The sequence below is a fragment of the Ambystoma mexicanum genome, chromosome 14 (assembly GCF_040938575.1).
Source record: "Ambystoma mexicanum isolate Mex_15411 chromosome 14, UKY_AmexF1_1, whole genome shotgun sequence".
Lineage (NCBI taxonomy): Eukaryota > Metazoa > Chordata > Amphibia > Caudata > Ambystomatidae > Ambystoma > Ambystoma mexicanum.
The window spans coordinates 38,804,301-38,828,237 of NC_090940.1; the positions used below are offsets into that span (position 1 = coordinate 38,804,301).

At 49.4% G+C, this 23,937-nt stretch overlaps 1 protein-coding gene across 6 annotated transcripts in view; it reads left to right on the plus strand.

The window, feature by feature from the left end:
• Positions 1 to 23,937, plus strand: part of HEATR5A (HEAT repeat containing 5A) — a 704,366-nt gene that overhangs the window by 450,355 nt on the left and 230,074 nt on the right. For 5 of the 6 annotated variants that reach the window (XM_069638471.1, XM_069638475.1, XM_069638472.1 and 2 more), the window contains exons 24-25: positions 3,205 to 3,444; positions 3,907 to 3,963. In XM_069638471.1, the coding sequence (XP_069494572.1) occupies positions 3,205 to 3,444; positions 3,907 to 3,963 (297 nt within the window). The remainder of the gene's footprint in view (positions 1 to 3,204; positions 3,445 to 3,906; positions 3,964 to 23,937) is intronic. The other variant, XM_069638476.1, reaches the window with a different exon arrangement.

The following is a 23,937-nucleotide window of genomic DNA, read 5'->3' on the forward strand; positions in this document are numbered from 1 at the left end:
GTCTGTATGGGTATTTGTATGTTTGTGCAGTGCATGTTGAGATGCGGGGCTGGGGGGGGTGTCGGGTCTGTATGGGTGTTTGTATTTGTATGTCTGTGCAGTGTATGTTGAGATGCTGTGGTGGGGGGGTTCGGGTAGGTATGGGTGCATAGTGTATTGGTGTATGCTTGTGAGTTGGTGGATGGGGGGTTCGGGTCGGTATGGGTGCATAGTGTATTGGTTTATGCTTGTGAGTTTGTGTACGGAGTTGGGGGATAGGGGGTTCGGTCAGTATGGGTGCATAGTGTATTGGTGTATGCTTGTGAGTTTGTGTGCTGGGATGGGGGTTTGGGTCGATATGGGTGCAAAGTGTATTGGTGTATGTTTGTGTGCTGAGTTGGGGGATGGGGGTTCGGTCGGTATGGGTGCATATTGTATTGGTGTATGCTTGTGAGTTTGTGTGCTGAGTTGGGGGGTTCGGTCAGTATGGGTGCATAGTGTATTGGTGTATGCTTGTGAGTTTGTGTGCTGGGTTGGGGGATGGGGGTTTGGGTCGATATGGGTGCAAAGTGTATTGGTGTATGTTTGTGTGCCGAGTTGGGGGATGGGGGTTCGGTCGGTATGGGTGCATATTGTATTGGTGTATGCTTGTGAGTTTGTGTGCTGAGTTGGGGGGTTCAGTCAGTATGGGTGCATAGTGTATTGGTGTATGCTTGTGAGTTTGTGTGCTGAGTTGGGGGGGATGGGGGTTCGGGTCTGTATAGGTGCATGGGGAGGGGGCATGGGGCATAGTGTTTGGTTGGGGGCCATGGGGCATAGTGTTTGGTTGGGGGTGGGAGCCATGGGGCATAGTGTTTGGTTGGGGTTCATGGGCATAGTGTTTGGTTGGGGGGGTTGGGGGCCATGGGGCATAGTGTTTGGTTTGGGGCCATGGGGCATAGTGTTTGGTTGGGGGGTGGGGGGCCATGGGGCATAGTGTTTGGTTGGGGAGTGGGGGACATGGGGAATAGTGTTTGGTTGAGGGGTGGGTGCCATGGGGGCATAGTGTTTGGTTGGTGAGTGGGAGCCATGGGGCATAGTGTTTACTTGAGGGGTGGGGGCAATGAGGCATAGTGTTTGGTTGGGGGCCAGGGGGCATAGTTTTTGGTTGGGGGCGGGGCCATGGGGCATAGTGTTTGGTTGATGAGTGGGGGCCATGGGGCATAGTGTTTGGTTGGGGGTGGGAGCCATGGGGCATAGTGTCGGACCCCAAGTGAGAACCCAATAATAAAGCTAAAACAGGCACAGTTAGGAGATGTACATCCTTTGCTTTTTGTGGAAACCTGACTCGATGAAGGCCATACTCCTTTTGGGCAACCCAAACAGCAAACTATAGCAGTCCAAAATAACGGAATGTCAAATCAAGGGTCAATAAAATATATATAATTAAACAGACGATATGCAATAACTAAATAGAAATAAATGATAACAATGGAAAATGTTTAGTACACAATGTAAGTTTGAAATACAAATAAAAATTGTTAAACCTCAAAAAGCATTTTTTTCCATGTGTTTAATAAAAATTGGGGGTTGAAAAAGCCTCCTGTCATGCCACGCCCCGCTGCGCCTTCTGCCCCACCCACATGTACTTTTCGGCCGACTATAGCCATCATGTAAGGTACTTTCGGCCCTCTGTCAAAATCAGTTGTGCACCCCTGCTTTAAGGCAACTGGTCAAATTTCACCCATGTGATGAATCCGACCGTGTCAACACTCCTTTCGCTGAGATGACCTCCCTCTATGTGGCCAGGGGACGGCAGGTCCTACCTGATCCTGGCCTTTGGGGGCGGCTATATGAGGGAGGACCACCTGGCTGGAAGTGACCCTTGGGGAGAACAGATGACATTGCTGGGGGGCAAAACACATGCCCTCCATTCCCTTATAGGGATGTTTCTACTCTTCCCACAAGGCCTAATGGCAAATTGTTACACTTCTCCCCAACCTGCTGGTAGATCTACTGTTATTGCTCCCCAAACTCCCATTAGTGATAGTACATTGACAACTGGGACGAGGAAGAGGAAGGTAGTAGTGAGGATCACTTCCAATGAGGTGCAATATCCACTTCCTCAAAGCCATAGGAGTGCATTAGAAGTACTCATTGAGTTCAACGAGTCGCATGGGTTTCTGCTTCTGAATTTCTTTGTGCTGATATTTTCTTTTTGAGGCCACTTCACCAAAGATTTGTGGGGTTCCTCGTCGACATCGCCACAAAGATTTCCTTATCTGCAGCTATCCTGGGAGCTTTGTTACTTTTAACCTATAACCGGGAGCTGCCGATTGATTCTCCTGTTGGGTCTGATGGAAAACCTTTAAACTATTCATTTATTTTAAAATATCTAAAAATCTTACTTGGATGCAGAGAAATGTTAATACTTGTTTAAATTGTTTCCTGGTACCCTCCGTGGTTTTAATACTCCAGTTTCCAATTTGGAGTAACTTCTAATCTAGATCTGTCCAGTACACAATCAATACAAAGAGTAGATTTTCCATAAAATACAGTGTGATTATGCCTCTGTGTTTGTCTGTGTAAACCGTACTTTAGTACCACCCCTCTCACCTCCTGTGAATGAACCCTTAACTGCTCTGCCAGCTCTACTGTGAGAGTTATAATAACTTGGAGCAAACCCTTTGTAAATCCTCGGGAGAATAGCTCTGCGGCAACGTGCTTGCCTTGGAAGCAAGACGACATGGAGCAACACAGGTTTGATCCTAGAGTCCGAGCATAGAAACCTCTGTGTATTAAGCGTGTTATAAATAACATATCATATCATACCATTAACAGGTTGATCTTCCTAAGCCCTCCCCAGAACAGGTAGAAATACAACGCTCCGAATGCATTGTTTTAGGCAGAACTCAACCAAGCTTTCTCAGCTTTTTTCATGTTGTGTGTGGCTACTAAAGAGCTTGCGAAGGTCCTGTTTCTATACAGTGTGTATGCGGCTGTATCTTACTTGCAGCCAGTGCCTTTGGTATAATCAGTGTCTCCTACTTGCAGGTGGAGTGTCAGTCTCTTTTCTTAGTAGAATGTCTGCTTGCCTTCCTTTTTGGAGCAGTGCTTATGTGCCTTCACTAAGGCGTAACGTGTGGATGTCTCCTATTTAAGTTGGGCTGCATCTCTGTGTTTTCTCACATTTTCCCGTCATCACTGAACCCAGTTATTTTATTTGGTCATTTCTCCCCCTTGCAGACTTCACCACATCTGCCTCTGTGGATACCACCCAGGAGGAGGAAGGTGACCGGGGGGACGATGCATTGGTGCTCACCATTAGGAAGGATGAGCAGTCTCAGCCCTTTGTGAACCCGCGCTGGCGCACCCGTGTCTTCGCTGCTGAATGTGTCTGCCGCATCATCGTGCTGTGTGAGGGAGCCGGCAGTGCGCACTTTGACTTTGCCCAGGCACAGGAGATGAAGCAGGAGGAACCACTGAGTAGGTGATGGGAGCAACGCATGCCTCTCTTGTGGATCGCAGGGGAGGGAGATTCTAAGGGGGTGTATTTTGCACACATCTCTGATGGGGGGGTGCCTTTAGAAGCCTTAACACTGCGCAGCAGAGCCATCCCATGGGTGCCATTGCCAGTAGGACAAAGCTCCCCAAACTCTTCCTGGGCTTCTTCCCACAACTTACGTACTACACAAGCCCCACTTGGTTCTGCCAATGAACCTTATCCCTGATTTGTAGCATCAAATAATGATTCTAGTACTAGGAGCCATCCAGCATGGTGAGTGTGGCTGAATCCTGATCTGCTTACACCCCTCCTGTTCCAGAGGTCTGTCCAGTCTCTCGCCACCAGGAAAAAGAGTCACCAGTATAGCATGGCCAATTGCTTATTGAAGAACACTGAATGCGGATACTAGGAAAGCTATTGCTTGTTGCTTTTTTCCACCATAGATTTCAATGGAACCCCCAGTAGCTTGGTCTGTCTTAAACCCTTTCCTGGCATGTGCGGTAAGTAAACTTTTTAACCTCACTTTCCTGCTCAGCCTATTTATAATTTGGGTGCACTAGTGAACCCTAAGGCTACCAGTGCAGGGGGACTGTTAACCCCTAGTTGTGTTTTTTGTTTAGTTTTAATGTAGCAGGCACCACCTTCCAGTGGTGCTACAGGGGGTACTTTGTATCCCTTCTTCACGTTTGTGTGGCAGCATGCATGATGTGCCTAGGATGAGCTGGTGGCAGTGAACCATGTTTTTCATCTTTTTTCCGGTGCACTCCAGTTCACTATCGCTTTTTACCACATAATACTATTTAGAGTACCCTATACTCAAAATGGCCTTCCCATGTGGTTTAAGACCAGTCCTTTGCCCAACTTTGTATTCCGCTACCTTCCTGTCCTCTCAGGCTAGGAAATGCTGCATAAGGGCTTGGATTGGCAGACCAATGCCTTTGTGTTGCTGAACTGGTCAGGATTGGGTTTCAAACCGTCTGATCCCAACACACATCCCTGCCAGGAAGTGTACATTCCTGGGCAGTTGTAGGGTTTGAGGATGTCCATGATTGGACATCCCTTACCTGTTAGAATGGTGCAGATCCTTGCCTTTGGTTGGCCGGTGTCACATGAATCAGGAATCACTCTCGATCTCAGAGGAGGTACAAGGGTTTTTATTCTAATTTTTGTGGTGCCCATAGCTGTCCTTCACTCTGTCTAATAGTAAACCTCCTCCCTAACCCAGGTATTTGTAACCCCAGGTTAGTGCTACTGAAGGTTGACCCCTATTGTCTGAAACTGCCTTCCACTAAAGATGATGATCTAAAAGCAGGCTGTCTCTACACCCTCTGGGACTTTCTAACTGTCCCTACTCTATCCAGTTGTTAGTGAACTAATGGGGTTTTGGGGTCAGTGGCTTGTGATTGCTGTGTTAAACTCGGGTCAGTTCTAACATACCCATTATTACCTCTCTCCTCCTACTCTCACTAGCTCCCCTCCTCTCACTCCTACCATAAATCCCCTGGCTCTACGATGTTGCACTCCTCCTACCTCTATTCTTTGTTACTACTGCTCCCTCCTCCACGATACTGCTCCCTCCTCCACGCTACTACTCCCTCCTCCACGCTACTACTCCCTCATCCATACTACCAATCCCTCTTCTCCACTACTGCTTAAGTACCCTCCTTTAACGCAGTACCATTAGCTTCACAATGACGTGTTACACTACTTCCTCTAAATACTTACCACACAAACGCGCACATTCAAACTGCAGTACCAATTCCACTCCCTAATCAATACTTCATCTGTTTCACAATCCACATCCACAGGCTGCCACTCCTATCTCCCTCCTGCTGGTCTCTTGTTCATCCACCACCTGCACCACTGACCTCACACTGGTAACCCACATTTCCGGATTCCTGTTCACTGCTTTTATCACAACTTCTCTCCCAGGATTGGCCAACTCTTCCCCGGCCAATCTTGCCCAGTCTTCACTAGCCAGGATGCGTGCATGCATGTGTGTTTAATGAAAAGTCATAAGCCCCACCCACTTTCTGCAGCTTGCCGCTTACCAAAGATGGTGGCCTAAGAAGTCCAATGTGCGAGTTCATGTTCCAGAACCCATCCCTGTGGGGGTCTCCAAATGAAGTCTGTTAGGGTAGCGTGGTTCCTTCTCCCCTTTGTGTCGATGGTAGTCTAGGTGACCCGCGGCTAGTTGCACGGGTTCCTTTCCTTGCTTGGTAGCTGGGCGTATGGCTGTGCATCTCTCTCTGCGTACTGTAGCTCTGTAGTTTGTCTCTCCCCAAAACAGGTTTCTCAATCTGCTGCCGAGCCTGCATCTCTTTTCCATGGCATGCATCATGCTGTTTTCCCCCGTTTTGTGGTACAGGCGCAATGTTTCTAAAAGGAATGAGCAACTACTGGCGAGCATCTTGCAGAGGTATTGCATCAGTTTGCAGTGTTATGCAGACCAATGTTTCGACACAAGGGGGGCAGGTATTGTGGTTCTCTCTGCTACCATCAGTCCACCTCGGGTAGGACTAGCTCTGGATGACTCCCTGGTAGGGTGCCCGTCCCATCTTCACAAGGCCAGGTTATTGTCCTTGTCACACTGCAGTAAACCCCAGTCTGGATTTTGGATAAGAGGAGCTTAGCTGGCATTCTGGTGGCCGCACACTGGATCCAAGGGTCTGAAGAAAGGAGCCTGCACTGAACATTCAGAAGACTGCTACTAGGAACAGGCATCATTGCTGATGCCAACTCCAGGTGACGCTCTGCTGCTCTTCCTTCCTTCTTCCCCTGGACACGTAATAGCTGGTCCTACATCCTGCAACAGAAGCCTGCTGGAAGTGTACCTCCGAAGAGTCACAGGACCATCCTGTGGGCTGCCCAACCACTGCCTGGGTCTCTTTGCTAGCGCAGTCATGGTTCAGAGTTGGAGCTGGGACTTTGCAGACAGTCAACTTGTGGCCCAGGAATATTGCTGTTGCTTTTCTCCACTGCGAAGAGGTGCATTCCTGGAGCCTGTTTCTTGCTGCCGACAGTCAGGCCTGCTGAACCCGACTGGATTTCTTCCTTGCACTTGATTTGCTGAAACCTGGTGCCCCTGCCTCAACGTGGGAGTAATTATGGTTGCTGTCCTGAGGTGTCTGGCAGATCCGTCTGCAGGTCTGTCAGAGCTGTCCTAGAACCGGAGATCAGATCAGATCTGCATAGAATGACCCTTTCCCGCAAGCATCTTCAGCCACTCCACCTGTGACTCATGGACACCCACCAACGGAACCAGTGAGGTAAGTGTCCCCAGTGATTCTAGGTGCCCTGGGGGTGGGGTCATTAGAAAACCTGATTAGGGGGAATGAGAATACTTGCATGTTCTAGAGGCCCTTCCGCCACATAGGGATTGTGTGGGTCCCAATTCTACCATTTTTCTTGCTCTGATCAGACCAGTTCATGCCAGGTTCCCCCGGGTAACCCCTAGTGTGATGATGGGATAGGGAGTGCGCACCGCTAGGTTCGCTTAATTTACAAGATGGCTTTAAAAGAAATGTTCTATTACTAACTTACTTTTTGGCTTTGGCAACAGTTGTCCAGGGTAGCTTGGGCTTCCTACCCCCCGCCAAGTACTTACCTGAAAACTGAGTCTGTTGGGACATTGCATAGTTACTTACCTGCTATGGAAGTCCTATATAAGTGAGTTATCTCCCATATTTTTTAAGGATATGCAGCATTATATTGTTTTATTTGTTTCTCTTGCCACTTTACTATTACAGTTGTGCATTGGATTGTTGAATTCCTATTAACTCTGTTGAGGGGTAAAGTGTACTGTAATTTCTTTTTGCACATGCCAAGTGGAAAAGGGACATAGACAGGGCGTGACTGGAATACTATCCCTAGTGTGATGTACCATGTACCTGTCCGTAAGGAAGGCATGGTATCAACACTAAGACAGACACAAGTGACCACAGCTGAAGGGTGTTTGTTGAACTTCAAAAATGGTTTGAAAACTACTATGTAATCCTACATCTACATATGGGAGCAGGTTATGACCATCAAATAATAATAATAACGCAGTCCTGGTGGTGTCTTGTCAAAATAAGAGCCTATACTAATAAACATATTGCCAATCCTTATTTCTAAATACAAATAGTGTGGCAACTAACTAACAAAAAAGAAAAGTGTTCACAAAATGATATGTCAGGATATTCAGGCCGTTGTACTCCCTTCCCCACGTTTTCGGCACAGGGCAAGGCAGTACACTCGATGTTAGCACAGTCTCTGAACTGTATCCTCGTGCCAGAGAAACCAATCATTAGCATCGGGGTCTTCCTTGCTCAAGTCTCTTTGCCTTTGAAAGCCTCTTTTTCAGAGGGCCTGATGCGACAAACAAGAAGTTCTTTTACTCTTTTAGATTTTCACAAGTACTCCATTTCTCAGGCAATTCACTATTGTCCTCGGATTCCCCTCAGCCGGACTCGGATCCCTTTTTCAACACCATATTCATTTAGCCTCCCCCTGCTGGGCTCTGACCAATTTCAATTTCCAATGTAACTTTTAACAGAAACTTGCTTTAACCAAAGCTCTTAGCTGATCTCTCTCCTCCGGGCTCGGACCTATTTAATCTACTTTGTCATCAACTTTCTTTATGCTATTACTATTAAAGACTTTCGAATATGCACAGGGTTTTGCTTGACCCGTTGTAGGACCACTTCGATTTCATAATTCCTTATCACTCTTTAGCATTTGCCACCTTTCAATTGGATACCTAACGGAGACTTTCGAATGTGCACATTTGTGGTGCCTGACAACCGTAAGGTATTGTATCTTGGCTTCAAAGTTCAATCACTCATCTGTTGATTAGTTTTGTGTGTGCTACTTGCCACATATGCTTTATACACTGTTCTCTTCAGCTTTCACTATACAATGTTGCTGCTTGCAACCTTGGCGTCAACACAGACTGGTCTGGTATCACTATCCCCAATTCACGGGCTGTGCTGACTTCACTGGCACTGCTTTGTTCTAGGAGCCACGGACAGTACCACGGCGGCAAATGATTCTCCCTGCCTTGACTATCGATGCGGTAGAGCCTCGGGTACTTCCGAGACACAATCCAGGATTCTTCAGCCTTGATTTTGGGTCTTACGTTCCCTATTCTCAAAGGTTCATGAAAGTAACAGTCATTAGTTGAAAAGGTCAAGGGCACTTACCTCCTTGTGTTCTCCTTCGGTATTGCCGTCTTTCGCCTTGTATTAAACTGACATCTTGGAACTGCTGCTTCCTCTTGTGCTTTGCCTTGCTCAGAGTGTGCTCTCATGCTCCGCCTTTTATCCGTGCGGAGAAGTGTAATGGAAGTCAGGTGTGTGTGTGTGTGTGTGTGTGTGTGTGTGTATTGGTCAGTAATTGCCTGACCCTGCCTGACCATTGTATTGGGAAATGTCCGGTATACGGCTCAGGTGTTAGTCTATCTTCTCTTCTAGTGAGCTGCCAGTGAGGAAGTGTTCATGTTGGAAAAGGGGGTTGGGGGTTTGAATTCCTAATTCTCCAACATAGGGTCTGGCATGGATTCACATGCTCATGAATATTCCCTGTCGTTAGGCTGCGAATCCTCGGTAAAGAAAAAATCAGTTTCAGTTTTGTTTCTGAACTTTCTCCTAATAACCAATCACTGGTCCCTGGGTCATACTGCCCCCAGCCAATGACTGCCCTCAACCTAAGCCACTCCTCTGGCAGCCATCTTCAGATTTTTACCACACGTTCAAGTGTTGGGAATCCTTGTGCTATAGCTCTCGCGCTTTTACTGTGTTTTGCGATTTTATTTATTTTAAAAGTTTGCTCGTTTTTTTGTCAATCGAGCCTCAAGCTCCATCGATCCATCAACCACTAACGGGGACACATTTTTCGGAACTTTCTATGCCCCTCAAGGGCAACTTTTCGTCGAGTTCACTTCTTGGAGGATTCCAGAAGATTCCTAGAGGCCTACACCGCGTGGACATGGCCGAGGATAAAGGAGACCCTGTTCAGGATCTGCCTGGGATGCGGGCTGCGTAACATCTTCCAGCAGGATGGGCACTCCCTGTACCTTTTATTGCCTACATCCGGACAGCTTGCACGGGGAGGATTCCTGTGCATTCTGCAAGGACATGGTGTCACCCGTTCCCCTTCATGGCGTCTATGGAACGCGTGGAAACTAGGACGCCATTGAATGCTCCACTGTCCTGCTTTCCCTTCCTTAAAGCCACGCCCCCACGCTTCCTTCGGTGGGTTGCAACCCTTTGCTTACCTTGGGTTTCCGTGCTGTACTTCGCGTACCTCCCTGCTTTCTTAGCTACCCTCTCTGCGGCTCGTTATCCTTTTGGTGGCTCCCGTGTGAGCTGTTCGCTCTCCCAATGTCCGCTAAGCTCTGTTTGCTCTTTGGGCTCTGTAGCCTTTTCGGTGCCTTTCTTTTCCCCTCCTTCGGTGACTTCTGAGTTTTTTCGGGCTTCTCTACTCCGGCATTTTCCTCATCTATTTTCCCGGTCCTCCGCCCATCTCGTTTGATCTGCTTTCCTACTATTTATTAGCTGTTCAACCTGTTCCTTTGTTCCCTTCTCTTTTACCTGTCGCTTTCACTTTCTATTCTTGTACCTTCCATCCTTTATTTTTTTCGTTCTTATTTCTTCTTCCCTCCATTGCTCTCCGGACGCTTTTTGGAAAGAATTTTGACCTTTTGGACATCATTGTACTTACTCTGTCATACAACTCTGCGACAGACAAACTTTCAGCGGTCTGTGCACTACGCTTGGATATCCATCTAATACTTACCACTCCATCTGACTTCTGCAATCAGCCACAAATCCACAACATCCTTGAGAGGTTTTTTCTGCCTTGGGCTTTTTCCTCTCATTTGGCTCTGGCGGGCAGGGGTCCCAAGCCGGTCTGTTTTATAGAGACGCAGGGTGGCGTCTACTCGAGGGAGACATACCTCGACAAGAAAAAACATCCAATACAAAGGAGGAAGGGGAAACAATACACACCGTCCACCAGAAGATTCAGGTGAGGAGGAGGGGGAGAACGGAGTGTGTGACAAGACAGGCCAGTGAGTTCACTGAACTTTCAGAGCCTGATACATGGTGCCACGCAGCATGAAGGACCGTCCCAAGCGGCTCACCGATTGGCTGCAGACGAAGATCTCGGTGGCGGGTGAGCCCCGGCAGCATACTTCTCGCAATAGAAAATTGGAGCGGTCTTCTAAGACCTCGGAGGGCGCTCCGGCGACGGGGGCCCAACATAAGGCAAAGCACAGCGAGTCCACGGGCACCGGGAGCACCGTTGGCTTGGGCTCTGCGGCAGCTAGGCTGGGTGCAGCATCGCCAACGCCATAAACCATGAGCCAACGCTCTGGCTCAGTGAAGAAAAGAAGTCAGACCACCATGGTAAGCTTTGCGAGAAGGCCCGGTCTTCTCTGATGGAGAAAGCCAAGGGGGATCGAGGCGTTGATCCTCCTCCCACGGTGAAGGCGTCAGATGCGCCTAAGGTCGTGAAGGCCCAGGTTCACCAGGCTAAGCCATCGATTGAGAGAGTGGTAGCATCCCTGGAGAAGACTGCAAATGCGGCCCCAGTGGAGACGACCCCCAAGCCAACAGTTTCCCTGCCCACTCAGAGGGAATCTTCTTTCATGCCCATCGAAAAGACCCCAGTGAAAGCAATGCCAATCATCTCCCCGAGGCCATTGCCCCTGGCCAAGAAGAAGGGGGGGGGGGCACGGTTGTCCTGCCGGACTCAGATATATCTGCGGAGGAGGAGCTCTCAGGCCTGAAGACGGTGCTGGACAAGAAGTTCGAGGCCAGGTCCTACGGGAAGGAACCCGACGAGGCGGACGTGGAAAGCGATGAGGGGCGGCAGGATGGTGAGGAACCTGAGGACACCACGCCACTGCCGATGCTCCCGTTGCAACCGCTGGCACCACCGACGGACATTCTTCAAGCCCTGTGCACCCTGTGTTCAGAGATGAGGACAAGGATGCCCGTGGCTCCGGTGGGTGAGCCTGTGGCGCCGGGACCATCAGGGGACCCTCTGCCCAAGCGGTGGTGAGTCCATCCGCCTCCACCCCGCCATCCTTCACCTCCATCCCCCCTCCGAGGGGCGAGACAGAGGGGACGGACGACGACGGTGGTGACGACGGCATGGACATCCCATCAACGTTACCCCGAGCTTCTTCACCCAACGAGATTGGCTCATTCCACGCCATGATCGCTAGGTCCTCTGAGCTTTTTCAGCTGAACCCCGAGGAACAGAAGGAGGGGTTCCTATCTCAGCGCTGAGAGACCAAGAGGAAAACCATGCTCTCGATCCCGCTGCTGGACGACATTTGGGACGAAGGGCTTTCCCTCCTGAAGAACCTGTCCTCGGCCCCGGCAAAAAGAGACTGGTACAAGAAGAAATACAGGGTGCCAGACTCTGCACCGAAGGGTCTCAGATCCCAGCTCTCGCCGGACTCTGTGGTCTCGGCAGTGGCCAGGAAGAAATCTGCAGGATCGGCAGCATCGACTTCCACTTCCCCACCGGACGCCGAAGGAAAGAAGCTGGACGCCATGGGGCGACTGGTCATCTCGTCAGGGGCAACGACCATTAAGGCGGCCAACGCTCCCGCCATCGTGGCCCACTATGACGGAGAGCTTTGATTTAAGATCGCCCCTCTCCTGGTGGAGGCCCTTGAGATCCTACAAGAAGGCGAGGTGGGATCGGACCATGCCATCACGGTAGCCACAGACATCGCAGACACCGGGTCCGCCAGATGGGCATTGGCATTTGCCACCGGTGGCGTGGTTGGCTGAAGACAACCAATTTCCGTCAAGACGTCCAGACAAGGGAACTGGAGATGCCCCTCGACGGGGACAACTTGTTCGGCAAGACAGTGGATGAATTTCTGCAAGCCATCAAGGCAGACACCGATACAGCCCGTGCCTTGGGCACACTCCAACAGCGACGGCCATCCTTTTGGACCTCCGGAGGCAAGTCCCATGGTGCCTTCCAAGGATTCAGTGGCAACTTCTAGTCATACCGCCATCTATCCCGTTCCTCGGCCCAGGAAGCCTACAGGGGCCGCAGTAAAGCTGGAGGAAATCGTCGTCGCCAAGGCCCCCAAAGTGGCTCGTCCACGACTAAGCAGGACTGAACCGGCCATGACGTCGGGCCACCACGCAAGCACCCCGGTGGGAGGCCAGTTGGCGAGCTTCGTCAGCATGTGGAAGTCCATCTCCACCCACCGTTGGGTGGTGGACGCCCTGGCTCACGGACCACCGGTGGCCAGGCAAGAAAACCAAGTCCCACAACTGCTTTTAGAGGTACGATCGATGCTGAGAAAGGGCGCAATAGAACTTGTCCCGAAGAGGCTCTGGGGCTCCGGAGTGTACTCGCGGTACTTCCTCGTCAGGAAAAAGACCAGCGGTTGGTGGCCCATCCTGGATCTCTGCCGCCTCAACAAATACATCAAATCCCCGAAGTTCAGGATGGTCACCCTCCAGCACGTGCTGGGGCAGCTGGAGGAAGGGGATTTCAAGTGGTCTTTGGACCTGGAGGATCCTTCTTTTCACATCCCCCAACCACAAGGGGCATCGAAAGGTTCTACGCTTCATGGTCCAGGGGCAACACTGTCAATTCAAGGCCCTTCCCTTTGGGTTGAAGTTGGCGCCAAGGGTCTTTACCAAGTGCCTGGCGCAGGTTGCGGCACATCTGCGCCTGCAGGGGCTCCATGTCTACCCCTATCTGGACAATACGATCAGGACTGTCAGCCTACTCACGGAACTGGGGTTCTCGATAAACTATGCAAAGTCCTGCTTGGTGCCATCGCAGGGCGCTCCGTTTCTGGGATCCAGGATCAACACGGTGTCACGTCTGGCTGCACCGTCGGAGGACAGGATAAAGGCCATCCTGGGCAAGGTTCAACAGCTGTTGACCATGGAAGTGTCCAGGGTGAGGTCCATCAAGTCCCCACTCGGCATGATGTCATCATGCATCTACCTCGTTCGGCTGTGCAGGCTGCGGATGCGGCCGCTGCTGGAGTTCCTCGACGCCCATTGGATCCAGGTATCGGGAAGCTCAGAGGACAAGATCGCCCTCAACGAGACGTTCCGCCGAGCGATTCGATGGTGGGGCGTCTGTGCGCATCTGGCGGCAGGCACAGACTTTCAGACCCCGGCACATCAGGAGACGGTGACAACGGATGCCTCCCTGGAGGTATGGGGCACGCACACCGGAGATCTCCACGCAAGAGGCCTTTGGCTCCCGGAGGAGAAGTCGTTGCACATAAATGTCCTGGAGCTCCGAGCCCTGTTTCGGGCCCTCAAATCATTCCTTCCGTCGCTCAAGGGCAAGGTGGTGCAAGTCTTCACCGACAACACCACCACAATGTTCTACATTCGGAAGCAGGAGGGGCACCAGATCACCGGCCCTCTCCAAGGAAGCGCAGGACCTATGGCACTGGGCCGTCGCCCAGAGGATGTTCCTGGTTCCCTTTCATCTGGCAGGAGTGAAGAACACTGTCGCCGACTAACTCCGCAGGTAGCTGCATTCTTGCCACGAGTGGGAGCTTCGGCAGGATCAGGTGAACCTACTGTTTCGATGATGGGGCATTCCCCAGATCGATCTGTTTGCGACGGCGACGAACACCAAGTGCCGGAGGTTCGCCAGCAGGTTTCACCAGCCGGGGAGCATGGGGGATGCATTCTCCTTCCCCTGGGATGGCCTGTTCCTGTGTTTCCACCACTGCCGTTGCTTCTGCGACTCATCAGTCAACTCAGACGGTCTCGGTGCAGGATGATCCTCATCGCACCGGCGTGGCCGAGGCAGATATGGTACCCGGACCTTCTGGACATGTCAGCATGCCCTCCAGTCAAGCTTCCGGCTGACGCAGATCTTCTCGCCATGGAGGGAGGCGCAATTCTGCACCACCACCCAGGGTCGCTGAACCTGCAGGCCTGGCTCCTGCAGCACTAGAGTTTGGAGGGTACGAGATCCCGGCGGATTGCAAGGAGGTGCTTGCCAAGGCCAGGGCGTCGTCGAGTGCTACGGACATAAATGGAAGAGGTTCACTGTCTGGTGCCGTGCACAGAAGATAAAACTCTCTACGGATTACGGCCCCTCAAGTGCTGCCGTAGTTGCTGTCGCTGGCCAAGGCGGGGCTGGCGCACGCGTCCATCAAAATGGCGGCTATCTTCCGCTATACCAGAACTCTGGGACAGTAGTCACTGTGGTTGCATCGCCTGGTTAAGGAGTTCATGAAAGGACTTTTCTGCTTGTTCCCGCCGGTGAAGGCTCCAGCCCCGGCGTGGGAGCTCAATGTGTGCTGACTAGGCTCATGGGTCCTCCGTTCCAGCCTCTGCATTCAGCGTCTTTGAAATTCCTATCGTGGAAGCGTTTCTTGTGGCCATCACCTCCGCACGACGGGTGAGAGAGATCCAGGCCCTTTCCTGTAAGCCTCTATATTTGACATTCCACGAGGGTCGTGATAAGGACGCATCACTCCTTCATGCCCAAGATGCCGTCGGACTTCCATCTCAACGAGCCCTTGGTGTTACCTGTTTTCTTCCCGTCACCTTCGTCGCTGGCTAAGAGGACTTTGCACTCGCTGGATGTGGCTAGAGCGCTAAAGTTCTACGTGGACCGCACAAAGAGTTTTTGGAAGACATCACAGCTGTTTGTGAACTTTGGCCCTGTGAACCAAGGGAAGGCCCTCTCCAAGGCTTCCATTTCCCGGTGGCTCGCCGGCTGCATCACCCATTGTCATCGGTTGGCAAACCGACCGTTGCCTGGCCGTCCGAGAGCCCATTCGACCAGAGCGATCGCTGCAACTGCGGCGTTCCTGTCTGGTGTGCCCCTGCTGGAAATCTGCAGCGCTGCTACGTGGAGGTCGACGCACACCTTCACGAGATTCTACTGCGTCGACTGGGATTCCAGGGAGGAGTCCAGATTCGGCCAAGCAGGGCTACGCAACCTGTTTGCTTGAAGGTGAGCCTGGTGAGGAGGTAAGAGATGCTTAATGTTGAGTTGTTTATATGCTTAATGTTGAGCCTTGCCACCTCCTGTGGTTGTGCATGCGTGTACTGCTATGTATTCTTTAGTAATGAGCATGTGAATCCATGCCAGACCCCATGCTGGAGAAGGAACACGTTACTTAACTGTAACTGTTGTTCTACAGCTTGAGTCTGGCATGGATTCACATGTGAACCCTCCCGCGTACCCCTCTGCAGCTCTTCTCTTGGTCCTACTGCCACTTTACGTGCTACCAAATCTGAAGATGACTGCCAGAGGAGGGGCTTAGGTAGAGGGCAGTCATTGACTGGGGGCGGTATAACCCAGAGATCAGTGATTGGTTATTAGGAGAAAGACAGTTCAGAAACAAAACTGAAACTGATTTTTTGTTTACCGAGGATTCCCAGCCTGACGACGGGGAAGATTCATGAGCATGTGAATCCATGCCAGACCTATGCTGGAGAACAACAGTTACAGGTAAGTAACTTGTTCCGTATCCTACCTGGTAGGATGGGGTAAAGGTGTTACAGGGAAGGGGTACTGTCGCGCCATCCGGTGTCCCACTCCCTGAAGACTCCTCACCCAGGTGATCGATCCCACACTGGCCCACCCCCAGGAACTGGATCCAAAAGTGATGGCCATGTCCTGGCCAACTGGATGACAGATACCCGGGATCTAGCAGGTGAGCCATTGTCAGGTTGCTCACAGGTCCCTCTTGTTCTTTCACGGAGTCCGTAGCTTGAGCTATTTTGTGAGTTAAAACGCATCCAAACCTCTTCTGTCGTTTGCATTTCGATGCACTAATTCAACGGCTGTTTACTCTGAAAATCTCGACGGCTGATCTTGGTTTCAGAAACATATGTTCGAATGGATTGTGTCCTCCAACGTATTCTTATCTTAGATGTATTCGCCCAGCTTTAGCTGCTTCGGAATTTTTTTCTCGCAGACGTCATCGGGTATACAAGTAGCACGCGCGGCGTCCGTTGGCCTCAGTTCCGTTTTTCCGCAGTACGTGTTGCTTTGGAGAATCGGCACGCCTCGATAGTTCTGTGACGCAGTTATTGTGAAGAAGATATTCGAGATGTCCTTATCGTCGACCCAAACAACCTCGCGTTCGGGGTTCAAAAAATGTAAAACCTGTGGTTTCAAAATGTTGATCACGGATCTGCACCGAGAATGTCTGTGGTGCCTCGGTGAAAACCATGACATGGAGGCCTGTACGAAGTATCAGGTAATGACGGGCAAGGCCTTGCGAGAGAGGAAGGGAAAACTACAGGTAGGTCGAAAACCCAACCGAAAAGCCTCAAGCGTCGAGTCGAGATCCAATGAGGAAAAATCTCCTCAGCATGAAAGGCGAAAACATAGGTCTAGGTCCCAAAGAATCTTCAACAAAAAAGTCCAAAAAGAGACTCCACCGGTCTCCTTCCACCTCGTCTTCGGACGAATGCCCCACAAAACATTCTTCCTCCGAAGAATGGGAAGCATTTAGAGTTAAAATGATGCAGGTTTTTGAAAAGGCTAAGCCTTGGTCCGCACCTTCCTCGGAAGCCGGCCGAGAGCGTTACCGTTCCGACACTCGCGTGCCCTCGAGCCCAGGTGATCGAAGGAGGAAAGATCTGGAACCTTCCAGGACCCCGAGTGATAAAGATCGCTCGAGTCGACCGCTCGAGGTCATCAACGCTGTCTGGAACCCGAGGCACCACGAAGGACGAGCTTTCGAAGAGCATCTGAAAACCCTTGAAGCCAGCTCCGCCGACGACTGGTATTTTGTTGGTGCCATTGATGCCTTTATCGATGTCGACCCCAAAGACTTTGGTGCCAAAAGTTTCAAAGGCTCCAGTTCAGCCAGAAAGTGACAAAACAGCAGCAAAAGAAAAAGCTGCAAAGACTACAAAACCTTCAGCCTCCACTGTAACAGCTCCTCCAGAAAAAATGTATAAACCTCTACCAAGGAAGGAATATTTTAAATCCTTGACTTCAATTTTTGAAGAACAAGAAATGTCTGAGGAGGAGGATGTTTCTTTTGGCCTAGAGTATGGCACCACTAATGTCCCAGGATGTCTAATTTCTGAGGAAAGCAGAATGAGGGATTTAGTGGAAACCTTGCATAACGCCAGTGGAATTGACACATCACCTGAGACAGATTTTGGCAGACCAGAACCAGGGGAACATGCCAATCCCTCATACAGACAACTGATGACAAAGGTGGTGGATTATTTAGGATGGGCTAGACCACCAACTCAGTTCATCCAGGATGACCTGACTGACATATTGGATCATGGCCCCTCTGAAGACCCCGGACTCAATTCCTCCTGTGAATAAGTCCCTCCCTTCAAAATACCGCCCTTCCAGTAGCGACCCCGGCTATCTGTCCAAACAGCCTACTCCTGAGAGTCTGGTGGTCCAGGCAGCCATAGCTTCAAATAAGGTGGCGTACCCTTCTATACCTCCGGATAGGGATGACAAGCGTGTGGATCTTTGGGCACGCAAGGTATTTTCAGCTGGGAGTATGGCATTAAAATCAGCCAACTCCACATGTGCCTTGGCAATATTTTCATACACTCTGTGGGAGTGCATTGCAATGGCGGAGGAGCACATACCAGAATGGGAAGAAAGAGAAGGATTCCTATTCATCGTTAAAAGGAAGCTATGCAAGAATCCCTTCAGTCTGGATTGGACACTGCAGATAGCGTGAGCAGGTCCATGGCCACTAACACTGATATGCAGATTTGCATGGTTGCGAAAGTCGGGTTTCGCACCAGACGTGCAAAACAGTCTTTTGAACATGCCTTTTGACGGGTCTCACCTTTTCGGGAACAAGGCTGACGAGAGCCTTGAGAGGTTGCAGACCTCAAAAGCAGCGGCCAAATCTTTAAGAGCTGCTATTAGGCAACAATAGCCTTTTTCGTGCGTCAGGACAATCTTGGAAGGGACGATCCTATCGTTATTACCCCTCCTATGGAAAGGCGAGAGGAATGGCCAGTCAAAGAGGCCAGAGAAAAAAAACGTGCTAAATCAGCCCCAGCTGCAGCCTCTTTGCCATCAACAGCTGCAGCAACTGCCACAAAACCACTTTGAGGGCTTACATCACAAGACACCTGTAGGAGGCAGGCTGTTGCAGCATTTGCAAGAATGGCGAGCCATTATTACAGATGTTTGTGCTCTAGAAAGAATAGCCCAAGGTTACTGCTTCCTTTTCTAACGTAACCTCAAAGCAATCCACCGGGGAGACACTCTTTGAAGCTTCCAGACCCGCTCCTACAAGAGGAAGTTTTAACCCTGTTAGAGAAACGTGCTATAGAACCAGTACCTGTAGCGGAGAGGAACAAGGGATGGTACTCCCCACATTTCTTTAGCCCCAAAAAGGACAGAGGAGTGAGATCCATCTTGGACTTAAGAGGCTTGAACAAGCTCCTCAGGAAGGACAAGTTCAAGATGGTTACTCTTTCTCAGATCCTTCAGGCCTGCAACTTCAGGATTGGTTGGTGTCATTGGACCTTCAGGATGCTTATTTTCATGTGCCAATCCATCTCAGGCACAGAAAATCCCGGAGGTTCGCAGTTGGCGACTCGCATTATCAGTTTCGAGTCCTACCATTCGAGTTGACCTCCGCCCCTAGGGTCGTCACCAAGTTAATGGCAGTGGTGGCAGCGCACCTCAGGAGAGGAGGGTTCACGTCTACCCCTACCTGGACGATTGGTTGATCAGGGCGCATTCTGCCAAGCAAGCCCTGAATCATCTGAATGGTCAGGTGGATGGGGACGACTACTTTCAAGACCAAGATGACTCGGACATCCCTGTCGACCCCTCCGTAGTTGAGGGCTTTCACTCGTCCCCTATTGCGGACTAACCTCTTTACAATGAGCTGCTAAAAAAAGCTGCTCACCATTTTGGCATCGGCACTGAAGAATCCAGCCTCGCCAGGTGCGACTTCGTTGATAACCTTTTCACTGAAAAAAATCCCATTAGCCAGACTATTCCTCTCCTAGATTCCATAAAAAAGAGTAGCTAGGTGAAACAAAGTAGGGGGGAGGTGTATAATAAATTGAGGGAGGCTCGGAAACAGTTGGAGTTACTTCAAACACAGAGGGCGGTGAAATCTCTACCTAATATAAATCAACGCTATTATGTTAAAGCTAATAAAGTTCATAATAAAATATTAGCAGGACAGTTGAAACAACAAAATTTGAACTGCCATGTTAAAGGGATAAAACTAGTGATGGCTCGATAGCCAAAGGAACAGATGATGTTGTGCGATCCTTTTTACAAACAGTTATATTCATCTGAAAGTCTAAATTGGAGGCAATTAAGATGTTTTTACAGAACCGGCCGATGCCAAAAGTAGATATAGAGGATGGGGAATCTTTGGAAGAAATAACTGAGTAAAAGTAAGGAAAATGACAAGGAGCATCTCCTTAAATAAGGCACCTGGCCTGATGGTTTCTCAGCAGTTTTATTTTTAATAAGATCTTTAGGAAGGAATTAACGGCAATACTAACAAGTGTTTAACTCCTTCCAGCAAAGCGGAAATATAACTAGATCTATGAAAGAGGCGACAGTGGTTTTATTGGGGAAGCCTAATAAAGATTTGACACTTTTGTAGTTGTTATCGGCCGATAGAATTATTGAATATTGATGCAAAAATGTATACAGGGATCTTGGCCGCAAGAATGAAACGTATCCTCCCCTCGTTGATAGGGCTGGATCAATCTGGATTCCTAACAGGGAGGCAAACGTGGGATAATAAGAGAAGGGTGATTTACTAGAAAGTGGAGGTTAAAAAGGTCCCTGCAATGTAGATATAGTTAGATGCTGAGAAAGCATTTGATAGTCAAATGGCCTCATCGATTCGAGACAATGAGACATTTGGGTTTCGGCCCCAAATGTATACAGAAGGTGGGGGTCATTTATGAAAATCATGTAATGCGTCTCTCGATTAATTTAAACTGATCAAAAATTAAAACTATTGAAAGGGGGATGAGGCGGGGTTGCCCTTTCCCCAATACTATATGCAATATACTTAGAAACCCTGTTCATAGTTCGACAAAATAGTGATATAAAGGGGATTACCTTTGATGGGCGTGTGGAAGTTGACAAGACAGCAGCATATGCAGATAATATGCTGATGACGTTGACTGAGCCGGAGACCCCAATACCGGAACTAATTAAAACCTTGGAAGAACAGGAGAACATTTCGGGCCTAAAAATCAACATGACAAAATACAAAATTATGGGGCTGGGTCTCTCAAAGAAACAGATACTAAATATGCACATGTTCTCTCCATTCCGAGAGAAGGAGATAATGTACTTGGGGGTGAGACTGACCAAAACAATTGGCCAGCTACATAAGGCAAATTATTTGAATCTTTGCAAATAATGAAAAAGATTTTTAATCAACTGACCCCCTTTATTGTGTACTGGTTCGGGCGCATAAACACGATCAAAATAGTTGTATCACCTAGGTTACTGTTTGTTTCGGGCCCTCCCAAATCCTATCCCTAAGGCTTTCTTTAAAACAGTTAACTCTATGGTAATTAAATGTATTTGGCTAAACAAACGACTGAGGGTTTCCTTTTGAGGTGTTGGTATTCCTTAGGAACAAAGGAAGGTTAGGCTTACCAAACTTGGTTAAGTACTATGAAGCAGCTCAGTTGAGGGTGATTGAGAAAATGTGGACATGTGTGGACAGGGCAGTAGCAGGGGTATCGCTGGCTGGTCTGTTATGGCTACCAATTAAGGACAGGCCCCCAGTGCTTGCAGAAGTGTAGTACTGAGAACTACATGTGACATTTGGGATCAAGATCTGAAGAAAAGTTGTCATCGCACCCGTCACCCTTCACTCCTATATTCGAAAATCCCCAATTCTCGCTGGGATTGATTAAGGGGATCTTTAGCCGATGGAAGAGTCAGGGCTGTGGAAAATGAGTAGATATGACTAGTGAAGGAGATATGACTTTTGAACTTTGTAAGAGTAATTTAAGCCTAAAAGAGACAGACCGATTTGAATATAGTCATAATATAGTATGAAACACCTGTGTATAGGCGCGTTATAAATGCCATACCATATATCATATCATAACATATAGTCAGTTGAGGCATTGGTTAATGCACCCGGAAAATAGACAAGCTGCATTTAGATTGTTGACGCAGTTTGAGACTTCTGTTACTACCCACACAGGAGATAGACATTTGGTGTCCCAGTTATACCAAGTATTATTAGCTTGTAACCCTGATGCTATATGGCCATATCAAATATCCTGGGGAGGACATGAGGGAGGTAATATGACAGGAACAATGGAAAATTCTGTGGAGAAATATTCCAAAACTAACTCGTTCACTGCAATTAAGGGAGATGTGGTATAAAGTAATGATGCAATGGCATGACACCCCTCAAAGGTTGCACAGAATGTACAAAACGGTCTCAAAGAGGTGTTGGCGGGCTGTGAGAAGGAGGAGGAGGAGGGCGACTGGAATCACATTTGGTGGGGATTAATGGATTTTGGGACAAAGGTTTTGTATCTGGGGGCAGTTCTATCTCAACGGGGGAAATTATGTGTGGATTGTTGGGCCCTGATCTAAAGCAAAGCCTGAAACCAACAAAGAAGGCAATAATGGTTATGGTGATAGCAGCATGGTTGGTGCTGGCAAACATTTTGAAAAAAACAGACCCCTGTCGATATTGCTTTGGGTGCACAAACTGTGGGAAATACTTTCAATGGAATGGATAAATATACAGGATCTAAGAGTAGACTTTATGCCCACAGAATATTAGTTTGCTAGACATTATGTGAATATTGGAGACAAATACCACTGTCAAATGTAAATGTGAAATTGAAGTTGATGTCTACGTGCAAGATGTATAAAAGAAACGGTGGTCCTGCGGGAGGGCACTGGGCAGTGGGAGCGGGTTCAAATGTTTGTATGTAATAATGGAAATGTAAATATATATATATTTTTTTAAAGAGGGTCGCTCTGTCCCTGTCTATTCCCTCTCTTACCAGGGCGGTGCACCCAAGGGTGGAGAAATCTTTTAGACCCTCTCCTTCAGATCCCCTTTATATTAAGGAGCACGTCAAGTCTGATTCGCTAGTGGTGACCACAACCAGGAAAAGAGCTGTCCTCCACTCTCGACCTCTGAGGCACACCCCAACAAGCAGTGCAAAAGACTCTACGCTGGGAAAGCGTATTACCTCAGCTGCGTACCTCCCGAGGATAGCAAACACCATCTTGCTTGCCAGCTACAGCAGCGCCCAGTGAGAAGAGGTCTCACAGCAGCTAGACTCAGTACCAGAGCCAGCTCACTCCCACCTTCTCAAGATCAACACTGAAGGCAAACAGGTTTCCCAGAACATCCTAAAAAATGTCTTGGATTCCATAGACACCTCAGGAAGGGTCATTGCAGAGGAAACCCTCTTAAAAAGACACTCCTGGCTCAGAGACTGCGGATTCAACTCAGAAACACAAGCCGCCTTAACCATCATGCCCATCGAGGAGGCTCTCCTCTTTGGCAAAGCTGTCGACGACCAGCTGGAAACAGCGAAGGAGCTTGAGAATCAAGTCCGATCTCCAACAAGTCCTTTGGTCCTAGAGGGCTGTTGAACACATGCCATAACTTTTGGACGCAAGGCTCGAGAAACCCAGGCCAAGCCGGCATATCTGGTGCCTCCTTTTACAGCCAACATGGTCAGTCATCTTACCAGTACCAGCAGCGTGGGTTTCGCAGCAGGAAAGGACGAGGCAGAGCTGCAGCAGCCCCCGTCTCCAAATGAGGTGCCGATCCACGTTCCATCCCATGCGTCTCCAGTCGGGCGTCAGATCACAGTCTTCGCAGAGCAATGGGGTGAATTACGTCGGACCGCTGGGTCCTCGATACTGTGGCCAAAGGATACTTGGAGTTCCTCGAAACATCTTGCCACCACCCACCGCGTGTAGCATGAATGTCCTTCGAACACCTCCACATCCTTCAGATGGAGATCTAAATCCTATTACAGAAAGGATCCATCGAGCTGGTGCCCTTCTTGGAACAAAATCAAGGTATTTATTCAATGTACTTACTTGTGCAAAAGAAAGGTCTAATAATGCTCCCAGTGCTGGACCTGCGCCCTGCAAATACATATGTCAAACCTTAAAAATTCAGGATGACGGATAGCAACCAGGGGGTGCAGAGATACACTAGCACATCTGTTTCGCTCCCCTTCAGCCGGGCACATTTTAGTGTGCTTCTGACCCCCTTGGCGAGCCCATGCTCCGTGCTACCGGAGTATGAAAGAACAGACCCAGAGGCCCCTGTCTCTGCCCTGAAACACAGTGGGTGGCCGGCAATGGTGCTTTTGTCGCCTCCGACCCGTGCCACAGCACCATACAATTCATACCTGAGGCTACTGCCCCAGAGCGGGCCCACTCCCACTTCCATCACGCTGAGCAACGTAGAGTGCCTGACCACCTAGAGGAGCGGCCCAAACGGCAAGCACTTGCAGAGTGAGGGACTT